The sequence below is a fragment of the Simochromis diagramma genome, unplaced genomic scaffold (genome assembly GCF_900408965.1).
Source record: "Simochromis diagramma unplaced genomic scaffold, fSimDia1.1 OVJJ01000753.1, whole genome shotgun sequence".
Classification (NCBI taxonomy): domain Eukaryota; kingdom Metazoa; phylum Chordata; class Actinopteri; order Cichliformes; family Cichlidae; genus Simochromis; species Simochromis diagramma.
Window position 1 is genome coordinate 15,000,929 of NW_024387523.1, and position 17,178 is coordinate 15,018,106.

Sequence of the window (17,178 nt, forward strand, 5' to 3'; positions counted from 1 at the left end):
GCGTTAATCCCAGTTATTCCCATACTTGAGCAGAAATCGTGTTTTATCCACAGTGTGTTTGCATAGTTCAGTTTTCTAGCTGTGAGCCGGGCCTCCTCTCCGTCCGAAAGACTCTCTCACGACTGAAGCAGCTCTTAGAGGAGAGGGAGAAAGCTCATATACCAGCCAGTCATAAAACTCTACAATAGCCGGCTGGGTATGCAGCTAGACGGCTTATAGCCTAATATCTTAATTATTTCCGATGGCCAGTGCAGTAGTGCTTAGAAACCGTTTGTTGCTCAGCTGCTACAAACACACACACACACACTCAAAAAAAATTAATAAAGAAGGAATATCAAGTGTAGGAGCCCCTGTTATTTTTGAACTTTACATTTTAAAGGCTTATTTCCCCCTCCAGCCTCTCTCTGTGTCCCTGTCTCCTTCTATAGAAAAACATACACGAACACAGAAAAAATTCAAACGGCTTCGGTTCAGTGCGAGCTGATAATTTATTAAGCATTACACAAAAAACACAATGTCATATGTACACAGAAATATACAAAAAGGAACATTCCTCCTTCACTTTGCACACTGTTTTTGTGTAAACGCCCTCAACGCGAACGGAGTTCCAATTTATACATTCAGCTCATACATAGTTTAGACTTATACATTTAATGGTCACAGGGTGAAGGATTTTTTTTGTCATTTCTCCCTGGTTATATAAGGGCATTATATTCCAGATTGGTTTAAATTTGCTTCGAAAAAATAAAAATATATAAAATAAAAACTTCTTATCATGCAGTTTGAAAATTAAATATTTTTTCAAAATTATTTCTAAAAATTTAGATGAAAAAGATGATTTGCCCCATCACTTTCCAGGGCGCAGGTCCATGTGTGTGTGCATGTATGCGTGCGCGTGTGTGTGTGTGTGTGTGTGTGGGGGGGGGGGGGGGGTGAGTGGGTGTTCACTGCACTGATTTAACTGCACTGACGACACTACCCAAACATACGACGGAGGTGACGGATCAACAATACAAAAAGAAAATATAAAAAGAAAAACACAATCAGGGGTAAAAACAGAGTTAAAAACATTCAGATGATCCTTTTTTCCTTTTTCTCAGTAGCTCACAGAGGACGTTTCATTGACATTAAGCGTGTTTGGAAATTAAAGGACGCTGCACCCCACGGTGAAACGAGTCTTTGTGTGGACAAGGAGGTGTGGGGTTGCGAATGTAATTAATTTCACCTATATATCTTGTTTTTAAATTTTATTTTACTTCTCCTGTGTCATCGTGATTCTCGCGTTCATCACGAAAATCCATAGTTGGAGGTGAGTTCCCGGATCCTGTTTTCCCTCGTCATTTTCTTCAGCTTCATCCTGCGGTTCTGGAACCAGATTTTGACCTGTCTGTCCGTCAGGTGGACGCTTTTACTGATCTCTAGGCGGCGCTCTCGGGTCAGGTACATGTTGAAGAGGAATTCCTTCTCCAGCTCTAGTGTCTGGTGCTTGGTGTATGGACAACGTTTCTTACGGCCGCTTTTTGCTGTCAGCCAGTTGGCCGTGCTTTCACTTTTTGTGTCTCCTAAAGAAAATGGTAAATAAACGGGTTTACGCACTGTAAACATGAGAAACTCCACTGTGTGTAAGAGAGAAAGGCAGACAAAGAGCATAGTTTTTTTTTTAATCTATATGTTTGCATTGTGCTCATATTAAAACAACAGGTAACACTTTACCTTAAATTCCCTATATTTGGTAAGCAGTGCATTTAATAAATGTTTTATGACGTGTTAAAATGTGGATGTAAGAGTTTACTGATGAACTGCATTTGAAAACTTGACATTGTCTAAATAGATAATGAGTGACCTTATAATAAAACACGACTGCATGCTTGGTGTGGAGAGTAAAACAGACTTAACATCAGCTGCATATTAACAGAGTATAAGAGTGTTATAAACCAAGTCATAAATGTTTCTGATTATAAGTACGAAATGAAAGGATTACTCTGTGTGTGTGTGTGTGTGTGTGTGTGTGTGTGTGTGTGTGTGTGTGTGTGTGTGTGTGTGTGTGTGTGTGTGTGTGTGTGTGATGCGGAAAGTATAGTTTCTTTGTTAGATTCATCAGACTTGCAGTTGATGTTATAGCAGCATATGCATAATTTTCCGCCAATCGTAAACAGGGACACAAACATTATGCTGCTATCATAAATGGATGCAAATTACAGAAACGTTATAGCACTGGAAAAACATAAAAGCCTAAATAAGAAATTTGGGCCCTTTTTTATGCAGCAGCCAACAAAAAAAAACAACACTGGATAAAGCTGCAGGTATTTAACGTGCATCGTATAATAAGTACTTCATGTCATATTACTCTGTAGGTTTGTATTATTACATTTGTTGTGCTTGTTTAACGACAATAAAGAGTTTCATGTCACTCTGTAGGTTTGTATAATCACGCAAAATTAAATTTGCCTTCATAATCATTGCTTCTCTCTTTTAATTTTACGCAGTACACTTTCTGTCTATTCATGAAAAAATGCACGCTTATTTAAGGGCGTTCCTCTCGCAGAATCTTGTCTTTTTAGCATAAGAAACAACGTGATATGCAAAAGCAGTGTTTACAGACCTGTGTCTTCACTGTCACCTCACCCTGACCAGTAAAATAAAACTTGACAGGTGTCATTAAAAAGCCCCACTCTACCTGAACGCTAACAAAACAAAAGTGCGCAGACGAACCGTGACATTACCTTTATTAGACTGTACTGCTCTCTCTTTGTCGTTCTCCTCTGTTTCTTCAGCTGACGAGGCGTCTCCATCCGAGGAGTCGCGTGCCTCCTCGGTCCCAGTCGCAGCGTGAGGCTGCAGGTCTGCGTTTCCCGAGGACACGGGCCCCTCGGTGTTCCTCCCCTCCTGTGCCGTGGCTGGAGCAGAAGTCGAGGTTGGAGGTGTGTGGAAGCGAGCTGGAGCAGTGGGGTGTAGGCCAAAATGGGAATGGGAAGGGTTCGACTGGGGGCCGCTGGAGTTGTAAAGTTTATGAGAATGTGCGTGCGTCTGAGACAAGCGGAAGTAGCCCGGCACAGGCACTGAGCCCCCGCCGCCGCCATCGGTAACTGTACAAGAACTCGACCCTTGGCCGGCTCCAGTTAACCTTGAATATGTGAGATCTTCTGCGGTGGAGGCTTTAGGACACTTCGCCTGCTCGTACAGGCAGTAGGTGCTCTCTTCCTTTATATTTTGCGGGAACGAGCAGGGCGCGACCTGAGGACCTACCGGGTGATCTTGGTCCATCCGACATGACCTCTGTGCGTCCATCCACATTTCCATGGTGGACATGTAAGCACCCGAGGCGGAAACCACGTTTTGTGGACCCACCTCGCTCCGCTTACCCATACCTGGGAAGTATCCATAGTTGTGTAGTCCGTAAGGCACTTCTGTGGCAGTGCTGTGAGGCACGCACAATGCGCTCCCGGTGTAGTGACCTCCGCCGCTCTCGTTGCGGCCACTGATCAGAGAATCCACTAGAAACGCATTTCCTGACGGGCTGTCCGAACATGACATTATTGTGGTGTATTTTGGCGAAGAGAGAAGGTAGCCCTTTCTGGCTGACATTTCTTGTGCAAAACATGCTGGATATGATTAGAGGCACCCCCTCTCCGCCGAGCAGACTGTGAAACCAATGGAAAAGCTGGAAGATGGGCAGTCCCTCCCACTCTGGGGCTACGTAACGATATCCATCTTGGAGCTGAGGCAGAGAAAGAAGACAGCACAGCAATCAGTGCCTCACCTCTCCTTATGAGCTACCTTGAAGTGACGAGGTGCAACACGATTCAGAAGTTTTAAAACATTTGTCTTTGAATTGTGTAATTCGTGCATGTGTTCTTTAGAAAAGCTTTGGAAGCATTATTTCCATTGCACAAGTACACAAATGCCTGAAGCACTGACTTCCACTTTCCAACAAATGCAATGCAAATCAAATGTTAGCACAACGCTTAGCTATACAGGACAGTAGGTCGTACTATATTTATAACCTGCCAAGCCCCTGAACGATAAAAGTGATGTAAGTGGGAAAATATAAGCAAATAATACAATTTATTATACAATTTCGCTTTAAGCCGGTGTGGCTTTAAGGTGTCAGATCAATTTAAAACATGTGAGCCTTCTGAAACCCATCAACAAAGACACAAGACAAAGCTTAACGGTAATAAAGTCTTTTTGACTGTAGGGAGAATGCGCCTTTGGCAAAATGTCTTGTTTTATGTTGTCCATCCTGCAGCCCAACGCAAGTCTGAGCTCCTCTGCAATAAAAACAGAAGTGTTTGGAATATTGTTGCCTACAGATATAGTGATTGCTATCAAACATGCGGAAGATAATGCCTCTGAAAAGTTCATATTTTCATTTTTGTCCGGATCGTTTAGTTGTACTGTTCTAAGTCACTTTGTACATGTTTGTAACAAAATCACTTTTCACTTGAGAGTTTGGGCAAATATTAAATTCTTGGAAAATTCGCGAAGATTAACAAAGCAGTGCTGCGTGACAAAGAAAATACATTGTCGATGAGTCTGAACGCAACTGAAGAATGCACAAATACATAGGAAAAATTTTAAATAATTAAATAATTTAAAACCCAAATTTCTAAAATTCTCTGTAATTCTACTTTCCAGCCAACAAAGCCTCTGAAGGCACGTTCTTAATTTTATATAAATCCTGTGTCCATATAATTTTAAATTTTACACTAAGAACATGAACACATTTTTTTTTCAATCTATCAATTTCAAATTAGACAACGCAATAATTATGCTCTTTGTCTGTTTTTTTTTTCCAAAAACGCAAAATATAGAATGTATTTAATAGTATCCAAGTAATCATTACGGGCAACATGTAAAAAGGTCAAGCCTGCGTGTGCTTTTGCTCAAACGCTACAAATGATATCACCATACAGCACTGCGCTGTTTGGATTCCTTTCTTACAAACATAAAAAAAAACCTCAAAGCGGACTTCAATACGCAAATTTACATTCGTTAATCTGCCAAAATATTGATCACGTTGTTGTGAGGGAAAAGTCCCTTTGCGCCACAGTAAAGCCGACATAAAGCTTCCACATTCACAAGCCATCCTGTTTGTCCAATTTGGGGCAATAAGGTCCACAATAAAACTCTCCTTCCATCTTGTCGTGTCCTTGGCCATGTGCACTCCATTGCTCTGTCTCCAGGTTGAAGTTAATCTTGGCCAGCTTTGCCATTACCAGGCCCAGGTGGCCCTTACAACCCCCCCAGTTTGTTTTGCAAAAAAAAAAAGAAAAGAAAAAGAAAGAAAGAAAGAAAGAAAGAAAGAAAAAGAGGAAATTCGGGAGTTATTCATAAATTGAGCCCATTTAGGTTTTCTGTCATTTATATGTACACTGACTTGGAGTTTTACCGAGTCACGGCGGACGTTTGTCAATCGCTGCTGCTCAGTGCGAGCATACTTCAAATTACTTAAATGACTGAGGCTGGATGCGGGTTATTTATGCGCATGAGAATATAATGCAATGGCCAATTTGAGAAGAAAATGATCTATTATGGAATTGTATTTTTTTAAAAGGCGTTTTGAGATTTCAGAATAAAGGCCGTGAGCGGCCGGAGCGTTTGTGTCCGTTCGTAAAATTTCCCCCAAAACATAAAATGAACTACAACACTGTTAGCCCAGTGACACAGATAAACGAACAACAATAGGTTTAAAATCATGTGCGCTTTTCCCCACAGTGGCCTGTTGCACGTGGGACACATGAGCCAACAGGGAAACCAAATACCTCAATTAATTATGTGTGCCTGGTATTAAAGTGTTTTGGCCCGCACACTTCATGATGTTGTAGTGGCACGGGGGCCTATCGATACCGTTGTGTTGCAGTTATTAATTGTAGCTATTAAATCTTCATTTTCACAGCTGCCCGGCTATTATATCCTGAACACAGTTTAGTCTGACCACTGGCTTTGATCAGGCCCATATAATCGTGGCCGAAGAGGCCGTTTGAATCGTATCATGTTCGTCCCGAGTGCAGTTATGAACAATAACGCGGCGTTTTATTACGTCCAAGCGGAAGCATTTATTTTTCACGAGAGACAAAGGAGAGAGAGAGAGAGAGAGAAAAGAGACTGGGTCCACACGCATTAGGGTTTAGAATAGCCACTCGCCACTTGGACTGAGACAGAATAGCCTCAAACCTCAGCCCTATAGTGTCTGTTACAGGAAGGAAAAGGAGACGCGATTGCTGCCCTATCGCAATCTAATCGACCTTTTTAATCACAGCTTTGGCACGTAGACAGGGAATTGTGTGTTTTGGAACGACGTCAAATGATTTTAATGGATTCCTCTAAGAGGAAGAGCACGGAGAAGAATGATCACAGAGGCGACTACTGTGATTTAAGATGAGCTGCATTAGTATGTGAAAAATAAAACCGTTTGTTTTCCTTCCAGCACCCACTGCCTAGTTAGTGTCATTAACGTACGAGCTGTGTCCACCTTTGTCTAATAATTAAGGCAGAGTTTCCCGAAATACAAAACATTTGTGGTTAGACTTGGGAGGGGTTGCAGATCTCTCCAGGTACAAGGCGGCTATGCTACACTCCAACCATTAAAAAGCTCTAGCCCAGCAAAATGAATAGCACATGCAGCATGAAGCCTTGGCACAGATGTGCTGCCTTATTAGGGCCCCCAGGAAGACTTTCTCTAGCGCGTAAGCCTTTGGGCACCAGAGGAAAAATGTGGAAACTAAACTAAAAAAAGAGGCTCTTATCTCGGACTAACAGGGCTTGCATGCAAGGCAAGAATTCAAGCGATGAACAATTGAGTTTTTTTTAGTGCAGAGCAAAACTATTCAAGGTCCAGGCTTTCTCGGGCGACTTTTACCTGTTTGCTTTTAAGGTGAGTTTGGAGATCAAAAGATCCAAGGCCGTGACATTGGTCCCAATAGCGCCGCCCGGTGGTAGGAGAGTCCAATCCCAAGTGCAGCCTTTTCCTCGGGAATGATTTGAGGTGGATAAACCACGCTACAGGGAAAAGCCTCTCAAATGAAGCCGGTGCAGCGAGCGAGCAGAAGCTTTTCCTATCCGTCCTCTGCCTGTCGTTGCTGTCGCCTCCTTGGTAACACAGTTAATAACCTTGGGTCTCAGACGGTTTATTGCACTGCACTCCAATTGTACAAATGCTCCAGACTCTCAGACAGCTTTTATGGCCGCGTTGCTGCGGCAACGGGGAGGATGTCCCGTAATTAGGGACGGAATTCCAGCGCGCAGTAAAGGATGCGCAAGGCAAGGCCGGACTATGGCAGCGAGAGGCAACCATAAACTTCAGCCTCTCTCCCTGAGTTTATGGCCCTTTTGACTGTCATATATGAACGCCAATGCGCTACGGCTAGCTCCCATAAACACAGCGATAACAACAGCAAATATGGCGACCCTCGCCAAAGGAGACTCCAGTTGGAGAGGGTTTCCAAAGCCAATCAGCAAAATGACAGTTTGCGCACACGGACAGACACAAGCAGAGAGAAAAGATTCGAGAATAAAGTACACATGGTGCAATATGCTGGCAACAATAAATATGACTGTGACAGATAAAAGGTGACCTATAAGCTATCTGCAAAGATTCAGTAACAAAGATTTCCTTTAGATGGAATGCAAGAATTGCAAAATATGTTATATAACTCAAAATACAGCAAGGGAGACTGAAAAATATTTGGAGAGAACAGCAGCACAAACATAATTTAAGTATCGATTCAGGTTTATTATTGTTTTTATATTTGTATATTTGTGTTACCTATCTAAGCACACAGCTGGCAAAGACTCTGAATTGTTGGGTATTTATTTAATGATTTATTGATTTTGCTTCATTCACACAGGAGGAGTTTAATCTGCAGTAGTGTGGTAGAGAGTGCGACTGTTTGGTTAATATTTCGTATTTGAGCCTTTAAATTCACTGAAAGTCATTGTTTACGTTGTTTTGTTTCATACCTGTAGGCAGCTCATTGTGATTGTGCTGTAAGTGTGAGATATATATATATATATACATACATATATACATACACACACACATTGAAAAAGCAAAGTCACTGACAAAATACAAGTCAAGTTGATTTTCGGTAATATTTCACTTTTTATTATTTGGAAATATAATGATATAATGATGATACACAATATTTCGGGCAGACCAAGCAGTTAAATTCAGTGTGATCATCCTGGCCAGCCTCGCCCTGACGGTACATTTGAAAATTAATCTTTTTAATCTTCATCTTTCTTTTTTCTCTTCTTTTCTCTTCTTTTATTTAAACGACAATTATCAAGATTCAAGAATCGTGAACTGAAAATCTTGTTTAAAACGAGGGGGCCCACCGCGTAAGGTTACCTGTTGTGAACATCTCGGGGCGTGTACCTCAGTGCAAATCCACACGGACCCATCGACCTGGATTATTAATACTGGATTGATAAAATCAAAAGAGACATCTTAAAATTGATTTGGAAATTGAAAGATACGCAAAATACAAAATTAGTCTGCTAATCCTTGGTTTGCAGGGCACAGAAAATACGACAAAAGCTCGTTTTGAGGTCAGCTCAGACTACAACATGGGATCCCAGTAGTCAGCGTGTATTAACCGATTTTAGCTTGGATAGCCGTGGCATCAAAGTAAGATGGTAAACGAGAGGCTACAAAATAAATAAGCACACAAAACAAGAAAAAACCCACATCATTGTCATCCGTCGGATTCATTATTTGGTCACACCAATATAGATTCGGTTGGCAAGATATTCACCATCAGCCTAAATCCACAAGTTTTCTGATTTGAAAAACAGGAGAAAAAAATCAGATCTTTTGAATACAAAATACACTAGATCAGTCAATTCATTACGTCTTTCTTTCTTTTCTTTTTTTTCTCGCGCGAAAGGAAAATGAAGCGTCTTAGGTCACATTATGAACAAGGCCTTCGCAAACACAGTCTTGGCGATGTCAAAAAATCTACATTTTCAAAAGTGAGACAATGAGGAGCGAAATCAAAGTCCGCGGACCGCCTCTGTTCGTACTCCCTCTTTGTTTGAGTATTGCAGATCACAAGATACTGTTGTCCTCGAACTTGAAATTAACCATCGAGCAGTGCTGCTGCTGCTGCTGCTGCTGCTGCGGCCAATGTGGTACACAATGTACACAGGGAGAGTCACAGCCAGGCGAGTCAGTCAGTCTGTAAACGTAACCAGTCCCACAAGCAGAGGACTAATGGAGCTGTGGCCGTCTTCTCCCCGGCCCCCCTAAAGCAGAGGATTGGACGTATAATATTGTAATCTGTCTCTGTTTAGTTTCTTCTCCTTCATGCGACGGTTCTGAAACCAGATCTTTACTTGTCGGTCGGTCAGGTTGAGCATCCGAGACAGTTGCAGCCGCTTCTCCTTGTTTATGTACACACTGAAAAAGAATTCTCTTTCAAGTTCTCTGATTTGATATTTGGAATAAGGGCACCTTTTCTTCCGGGTCCTCTGTCCACCTGAAAGCCACAAAAATAGAAGAGGGAGAAGAAGAAATACAGGCGTCACAGAAAATCTAAACACTTCAAATTAGCCGTGACTATTTTACAGAAAGAGATTTATACGGGTGGGATGTCGCCCAGATTACGCATGAGAGGATTTCCTGAACATGAAGCATTAATAACATATTTCCCATTTCAACCTTTCAAGTGTCATATATACTGATATTATATTACACTGGAAAGATTACCAAGCCATTCGCTGCTGGCTCGCTAGACAATACACTTGGGCTTTGACCTTTACTAGCAAGTGAAAACAACAAGTTCACTTTAAAGTAGACGCCTCTGGTAGACGCAGGTAAATGAGACTCTGCTGCATTGAGTTTTACATGAAAACTTTTTGGTTTGTTTGTTTTTTGTTTTTTACAGAGCAAATAAAGGGAAACGTACAAGTAGGAACAGCAGCTCCATGATAGCTTTAACATAAGACCTCGTGTGTGCTAAACCTTAAACCAGAGGCACCACCCTCATTACATGCAAGGGCTCTTTTTAACGCTAAGAACCCGTGAAACAAGCACGGTCATAATAAGTGGATATAATCAACGCGGATAAGTATAGCAACTCATTGCTGGGTATTACTGGGTGTATATATATATATATATATATTGGTAATATATTATATATATTATATATATTGGTAAACATCAGGGAGTTTTACAGAAAAATATCCGCCTTGGTGTCTTTCACGGCCAATTTCAACTCCAAACACGTGATCCTGCAGTTTATAACAAAGTTTTGTTGGGGGGTGAGGAGGGGGTGGGGGGGTGGGGGGTCTGCAGGCCCTCTATAAACCTTATATGCTTATAAAACAGCATATAAAATTTTTAACAGCGGCGCGCAAGATTGCAAACTTTCTCTCATAACCGAGGCGCTGACTTTAATACGTACTGCTGCCGCCGGTTTTCTCCTCATTGTTGCCGGAAGACAACTCCGGGCTGCTCGTTTCATCCCGCTGCTCCTTCGACTCGCTGTCCGGGCACGATGGCGCTTCCTCCTGCACGGAGCCGGGAGGCTTGGTTGCCGTTTTGTCCCCTGAGTAGCCAGAGGAGCTCTCCGACGCGTTCCCGTACGCCGTCTCGTAAAACTGGTCGAAAGCTTGCGGCAGCACTCCATTTCTGCCCACATTCCCATAGAAATTGGTGGCAGCGGAGCCAGCGCTCGCGTGGTGGTGATGGTGGTGGTGGTATGCGGCAGCGGCGGCTGCTGGGCTGCTTTTACCGAACATGTCCCCTACGACGGCGGATTGAGCTGACAGGCAGTCCCGGTGTACCATGTCCTCCGCGCTGGGGTAGCACTGAGGCAAGTTCCCCCGGTGCGGCCATTTACCGGATGCATCAATGGCTGCATAGTCCCTGAATGTCACTTCTCTGACGGGTTGAACCTGCGGCAGGTTAGAGGAGTAGGAGTATGTCATGGGGCGGGTGGACGGGGTCTGGGACAAAAACGATGGAAGACCGGAGAAATCAGCGCCCGCCGACACATAATACGTGCAGCTGGGCAGATACATGTTCGATCCGACGGGGACCCTTTCGTCAAAATCCATCATCGTATTCACCCACTTCTACAACTCTCTGCTGGGCTACGATTCCTCTATAACCGCCCTGAACATGGCTCTGAAGCGCCGTGCCTCTTGCCTCTTTGAAGCAGGTTCGCTAAGCAGAAATTGGGAGACGTAGGCTGACGTGGAGAGTCATCTCCATCCACTCCACGGAGGAGGAGGTCACGTGACCGACCACACGGCAGAAATTGACAGATTTTCAGGCCCCACTTGTGTGTGCGTGCAGTGTGTGCGCGCGTATAGTGTGTGAGCGCGCGCCACTTCGCGCCTGCGCTTGCAGGAAAGAGTGTGTGCGTGTAGGAGTGTAAGAGACATGACTGCTGTGTGTCCTAAAGCTTGACATTGGTGCTTTTATCGCCATGTTTGCTTAAAAATAAATTCCTTAACATGCAACCATGTCAGGAGAATGATGAACCATAAATGGATGCTGCCTGTTGCAGTCAAAGTTTTATGCAGACTATTTACACCTCAGATGCTGAAATCACTTTTCAGTCTTTCGGGGGAAATATGCATGAAGATTTTTTTAATAGCAAAATGAAAAAAAAAGAAGGATCATGAACACTACATTGTCCAAACTATCTAATTGTACTAATATGAACTATATAACTCGAACAACACATTATCAGAGGAAGAAAAACAGCTTATCTGTAAAGTCCACAGAAATGTCTGAGTGGTCATCATTAGGTGGCTTTTACGGCACAGCATTTGGCTGAGTGGGCATTTGGTTATCAGGGTCATGTTCAAAGTAGCGGCTAATGTTTCAGCTGGCCACAGCCTTGTGTTAGAACCATTATAAGACCAAACTGGAATTTTGACAGGATACATTCAAAACGTCTTTAAAATAGGTAGCTCGAGGAACAGTTTCTAACTTCAAGACATAAAACACACAGTGTGTGTACAAAACCTCGTGCCATTAATGGATTATCAAATAACAATATTAAGACGTTTACTTGAAATTATTGTGATAGTTAATACGTACCCACAACATTAGAAGAAACTGACAGATATTCCGCAAGCAACAGCGATCAATTGTTGAGAAAAATACTCATCAGCTGAAAGGTACAGTCTGTTGCCTAAATATAGAATGCTTCAATGTCCATATTTAATTAGCTTGTTGCTGAATAACAACATTGTTCCATTTTTAACGGGTTTCGCCTCGCTCTTCTGCTTTGCTTCAAGTTAACAATTTTATGCATCTGCTGGCAGCTTTTAAAGTTGCAACATTCAAGCTTGCTCCACTTTTACGCATGGCGATCTCGCAGCATTTTGGTCCAGATATGTATCCAAATGTGCACTGTTAAGTAAGAAGACGGCGTCCAGAAATTTACATGAAATTTAGATATCATTATGTACTGACAAATAATAACTTCCACCAGTTCCGTGATATTTTTACCCAGATGAACAACGAAAAACATTTACGTAAATCTCACCACCGTGTAAAATCGTTTCTAAACACATATTAATGGATTATTTTAAAATAACAGCGCTGTCAGTATTTTTACAGTTATAGCTCGGAACATGTTAGCAACTAATGTACTCTATGAATATTTTTAAGTATTGGATGTAGATAATCCAAATGGTTAAGATTGTCATATGGAGAGGAAACCTACAGACAGAGGTCTATTCCTCACAGAAACTAAAGTAAAACAAGATAAGAAATGTGTTGAATCCTGTGAAATAAATTTCTGCTATTTGAATTGGGGAAACACGCCACAGTGCACATTCCCCGGCTCCCTGCTCTGAGGCCACCGTGGAGCTTGTTTTGGAGAGGCTGCAACCTGACTCTAATGTGCTGTGAATGAGAGACCTGAGCTCGGATTAAGACCGCCGCGGCTGGTCTGCCCCCACTGCCCAATGTGCATATAGGGATTCGAGGGGCTCTTGATGGCACATGTGAAACATGACCTTGAAATATCATACATACTAATAATACTGTGCGAGAACCAACTAATACTAGAACCCAGCGATTGTGTCAAAAAGAAAAACGGAAAAAACCTGATATGAATCGTTCCAGACCCTTACAGGCAGTTTAATATGGATAAATTGCAGGGACACAAACAACTTGAGTGTCTTTGCGGTCACACGCTCCGCCTCTCGGTCAATCCAGACAAATTCTAAGAGTTGTGCCGAAGCTTTTAAGCTGTAATTGAGGACAGGATGCCCAGGAAAACCAAAGCCAGCACTGCACAGACCTGGGTTTTTATAGCTGCTATAGTATTCTTGTGCGCCTTTCCCCTCAAGCCAGACAGACACCACAAAATCGGTCAAGCGTGATAGGAAGTCACCACCTACACTGACTCAAAGTCAGCAGCTGGGGAATTTCAGCAACATAGAAACATGTGTCTGTACACAGCTAAGGTAAGAGTTCTCCTTTTAATAAATCGGTATTTCTCTAAGAAATGTCTAGAAATTATTACAATTTTTGTTAATTTTAACAAAGACAGTGATCATAAAACAGTTGATACAAGTGAGCTGAGAGCCAGATTTATGTCAAATGTGCTTTCGTTAAAGGAAGTCGTTCTGTGGATCCTCAGTCCGCCTTTCGTGTGTTGTTTTTGGTCAGAAAAAAAACTGCCGTAAAAGCTCTCAAAGCCAAAGCTTTGTCTCTTCGGTCGACTTCAAGTTCGGGGAGAGAGGGGGTCCTTCACAAAGAGCAAAGGGCTCCATTTGCCCCGGATGGAGTTCCATTTAATTGCCTTTGCATCCACTCATGCCTTGAGTCGCAAGATTGCCTGATAACGGGAATTTATAATTGCAAGCAGCTAATAGTATGTCTGTTATTAGAGTTGTGGGCCCTAATCGTCTGCTGTGGTTTTTAGTTTTTATCCAAATTATTAATAGAAGAGAAAACAACACACTCCTTGTGTGACTTCGTGCTCAAAGCGACCCCTTAGAGTTCAGCTTTGTCTTGTGCCTATCCACAGTCAGCATCTAGTTGATATTTTTATGATAATAATAATAACAATAATAGTAATAATAAAGGGGGGTGGGGTATAAGACATAACCACGCGAGACTATTCAATAGATTTGACACCAAGACAGACAAATAAGTGACTTTACTCAAGGGCACTCGTTTTTCTGACCTTAAAGTTTCCTTGTTGTGTTTTCTTTAACGCACACAGCACGCATAAACACACATTGGATTTGCTTTTTTAGAACAAACACGCAATTAAAGAAAATTGTGCATAAAATAGCAACACTTCAAAATAAGAGTCCTTGGTTTGGCATAGTGGCATAGTTTGGCATTGTTTTTCCGTTTTTTTTCTTTTTTTGTAGTCAGGAAGAGAATGCGACGTGTAGATTGCCCAATCCTTGTGCCATAAAACCTTGTCAGACAACAAGTAAACAATCAAGTGTGGGGAGGATCTGAAAGTACAGTTTAACGCCCTGTCAGGTAGGCCCTATAGGCCGTAAAGGGGGCTAAATAGGAGTATTCAATCTCCTGCAGTGAAACCTCCTGTAGTTTCAGTCTTCAAGGAAAAGAAAAAGCTCAGAGCTTTACTACAGGCTGTTTTTTGTTTTCATTCTGTGGCTGAGAAATAGGCCACCACACCTGCACCTCAGAGGATCTATTGACTAGATTCTTCATCTCAAAATCGTTAGTCTTCCTTAGTCTAAACAAATACACAAACAGTCGACCAACACAAAAAGAACACAGGTGTTTGATTGTGCCTTTTAATGAGCGTGTTCCTATATTTTCAATAAAACACAATTTTACTAAACACTTTGCTTTATTGCGCATAAACCAGCCGGGAACTGCACTACCAAAATAGCCAACAGATTAGCCTAGAGTAGACTAATCATGGCTTCCTTTATTTCTGTTTCGCCAAAGCAGTTCTTCAAACTGCAAATTCGTCTGCTTGTGTGTCCTAAAAATCGCACTACATTAATATATAAAGTGTTTTTGAACTTGAATTGTACATGGGCTTGCTCAGCCGCCACCATCTTACTGGGGGATTATAAAACCATCAGACTGAAACATGAAACAATCAGAGCTCGCACTTGGTTGCGTACAAACGAACGAGCTGGAATATATCAGCAAACGTGAACCTGATTAAGCGAACATCTGTTGATTTATCCACAGGTGACAGAAACGAGGGCGATGACAGAGAGGCCTGGCGGACCACACAAGGGCTCCAGGGCGAAACTGACCAACTCCACGGTCAACGGGAGCGCCTCCGGCTAGTCAGGGGAGAATCACAAGGCTGGATTAGCCTGCAGAGGGTGTCATGAGAAACAAGGCGCCAGGAGGAGCGGGACTGGACAAAAGGACATAAAGTGGACTGTAGTGTGGGGAATAAAAGAACATTTACAAAGAGGTCATTTGAAAGAATAACAAAGAATACGAGAAAGAACCAAGACGCGAGTAAAGCGAAATTAAAGGATTTCATCTTCATTAATAAAAAAAAAACGCCTCACAAAGTACAAAATAGAATAATGAAATAGAAAATTCAATTTTTTTTTACATAAAAAGCGTTCGGCAAATAAACCCAGAAATTGTGAGTATTCTTAGAAGATCTTAGTTATTTTATTTCTTATAGGTAAGTTGGATTTCAGTCCTCTAATAAATAAAACTAGAAGCCTACACGCGCCAGATCTTTGGTTGAGTTCCAGTGTTTAGTTGCGATCTCCCACAGCATGAAAAAAACGATCGCTTTGAAAGGACATTTGATAAAATTACACGACCATGCGACGTTTAGTTTTACTTAAACGAGGAGAGAGAAAAAATCTGTTTGGGGTCTAAAAACAGGCGCAGTGTGCGTCAAATAACGCAAATCCCGACCTGCGTTTCTTTCTTTCTTTCTTACTAAAAAGTCACATTTTTACACCACATTGACCTTCAGTATTTTCCTCTTCTGTTGTATATTTTTTCAGCTTGCTCGGCCCTGAAATGATCTTCTCAAGATGTTGACATCTTGCGGACACAACGCCGAGTTTCTTGCTTTTTTCTTTTTCCTTTTTTCTTTTCTTTTTTCTTTTCTTTTCTTTTCTTTTCTTTCTTTTTTCTTTTGTTTAATTGCTGAATCTAAGCTCAAATAATAATGGGCGACTTCAAATATTCTACTTTCGTTCACAAATATAAATGGCCATCATGGTTACCAAATCATCGTGAAATAACGGATTATACTTTAAACTGTCAAGTGGATTTTAATTCTTTTTTTTTTTTCTTTACGTGGATTCACAAACAAATGTGAAACTCCCACAATTTGCTTCACTTATTATAAATGAATCTTCTAAATCAGGTAAGATGATTCAGTGAATTTGCTATTTATATAAGAGAAGGACAGCAGGTTCTAAAAACAACAACAAATGTATTTCTTTCGTTTCCGTGGAGTCTTTTCGACTTGCCCACATAATAAGAATTCAAGTTATCACAGATCAACTGATCACACGATTGATTCGACATATTATGTATAATGATCTTTGTTATTATTGACCACCATTTAAAATGAACAATTTTGTGCTGGGGGTGTTCGCAAACCTACAAACGAGTGGCTAGCTTTGACTGCGATCCATGACGCATACTTGCCGGTACATCCTTCTTAAATCTAGTCTGTATACCCTTCGTGAATGAAGACAGTAAATTTTGGGGCATTTATACTTGAAACCAAATGAGATGATCTGATATCCGGACAGGAAACCCGCTCTGTCTATAAAGACTGAGGCGCCGACTGGGGCATGGAGGAGGCTTTCATATAATCTCGGTCAAGTGCTTCTATTTGACCGCTGTCACGGTCTTGGGTAAGCTTATGTCCGCTTGGGGTCTTTGTGCTGTATTACAAGATTATCTTCCAAAATCACGCTATCAAACTTGAAAGCTGCACTGCAGGCTAAGTGAAGGTTGCAGGCCTGTCCTCCATTATGCTCAGAGACAGCGAAGGTCAATGTAAAGAGCAACGCAAAGAGCCGGCCCTGAATGCAGAGCTCATTCACGGCTGACAGCGCGTGGAGTGATATTGTGCATCGTGTACAACACAGTTTCTACAATCTAAGCATGTCAAATTGTCCAGTGTTATTTCATAGGACGCATTTTTTATTTAAAGAAAACACTAACAGTGACTTTTGTCCATTGCTTGTTTTGTTTTTGTTTTTATCATT

The 17,178-nt window shown here is 41.8% G+C and overlaps 2 protein-coding genes and 1 long non-coding RNA gene across 3 annotated transcripts; 1 reads left to right on the plus strand and 2 right to left on the minus strand.

The window, feature by feature from the left end:
* Positions 1 to 469: 469 nt before the first annotated feature.
* Positions 470 to 3,748, minus strand: LOC120726755 (homeobox protein Hox-A10). The gene is made up of 2 exons (XM_040020664.1): positions 2,724 to 3,748; positions 470 to 1,562 (listed from the first exon to the last, which is right to left on the minus strand). The coding sequence occupies exons 1-2, from the start codon at positions 3,583 to 3,585 to the stop codon at positions 1,288 to 1,290; spliced, it is 1,137 nt and encodes a 378-aa protein (XP_039876598.1). The 5' UTR covers positions 3,586 to 3,748; the 3' UTR covers positions 470 to 1,287.
* A 4,332-nt stretch (positions 3,749 to 8,080) lies between these two features.
* hoxa11a (homeobox A11a) lies at positions 8,081 to 11,261 on the minus strand. Its single transcript, XM_040019873.1, has 2 exons — positions 10,410 to 11,261; positions 8,081 to 9,482 (listed from the first exon to the last, which is right to left on the minus strand). The coding sequence occupies exons 1-2, from the start codon at positions 11,065 to 11,067 to the stop codon at positions 9,250 to 9,252; spliced, it is 891 nt and encodes a 296-aa protein (XP_039875807.1). The 5' UTR covers positions 11,068 to 11,261; the 3' UTR covers positions 8,081 to 9,249.
* Positions 11,262 to 13,090: 1,829 nt separating this feature from the next.
* Positions 13,091 to 15,480, plus strand: LOC120727287. The gene is made up of 2 exons (XR_005694477.1): positions 13,091 to 13,437; positions 15,164 to 15,480. It is a non-coding gene; the product is annotated as an uncharacterized LOC120727287 (long non-coding RNA).
* Positions 15,481 to 17,178: the final 1,698 nt, after the last annotated feature.

Coding starts and splice junctions, on each gene's coding strand:
- LOC120726755 (XM_040020664.1), bottom strand. CDS start 3,585: ATGTCAGCCAGAAAGGGCTACCTTCTCTCTTCGCCAAAATACACCACA. Junction 1,563..2,723: donor AGCAGTACAGTCTAATAAAG/GTAATGTCACGG, acceptor CATTTTCTTTAG/GAGACACAAAAAGTGAAAGC.
- hoxa11a (XM_040019873.1), bottom strand. CDS start 11,067: ATGATGGATTTTGACGAAAGGGTCCCCGTCGGATCGAACATGTATCTG. Junction 9,483..10,409: donor GGAGAAAACCGGCGGCAGCA/GTACGTATTAAA, acceptor TGTGGCTTTCAG/GTGGACAGAGGACCCGGAAG.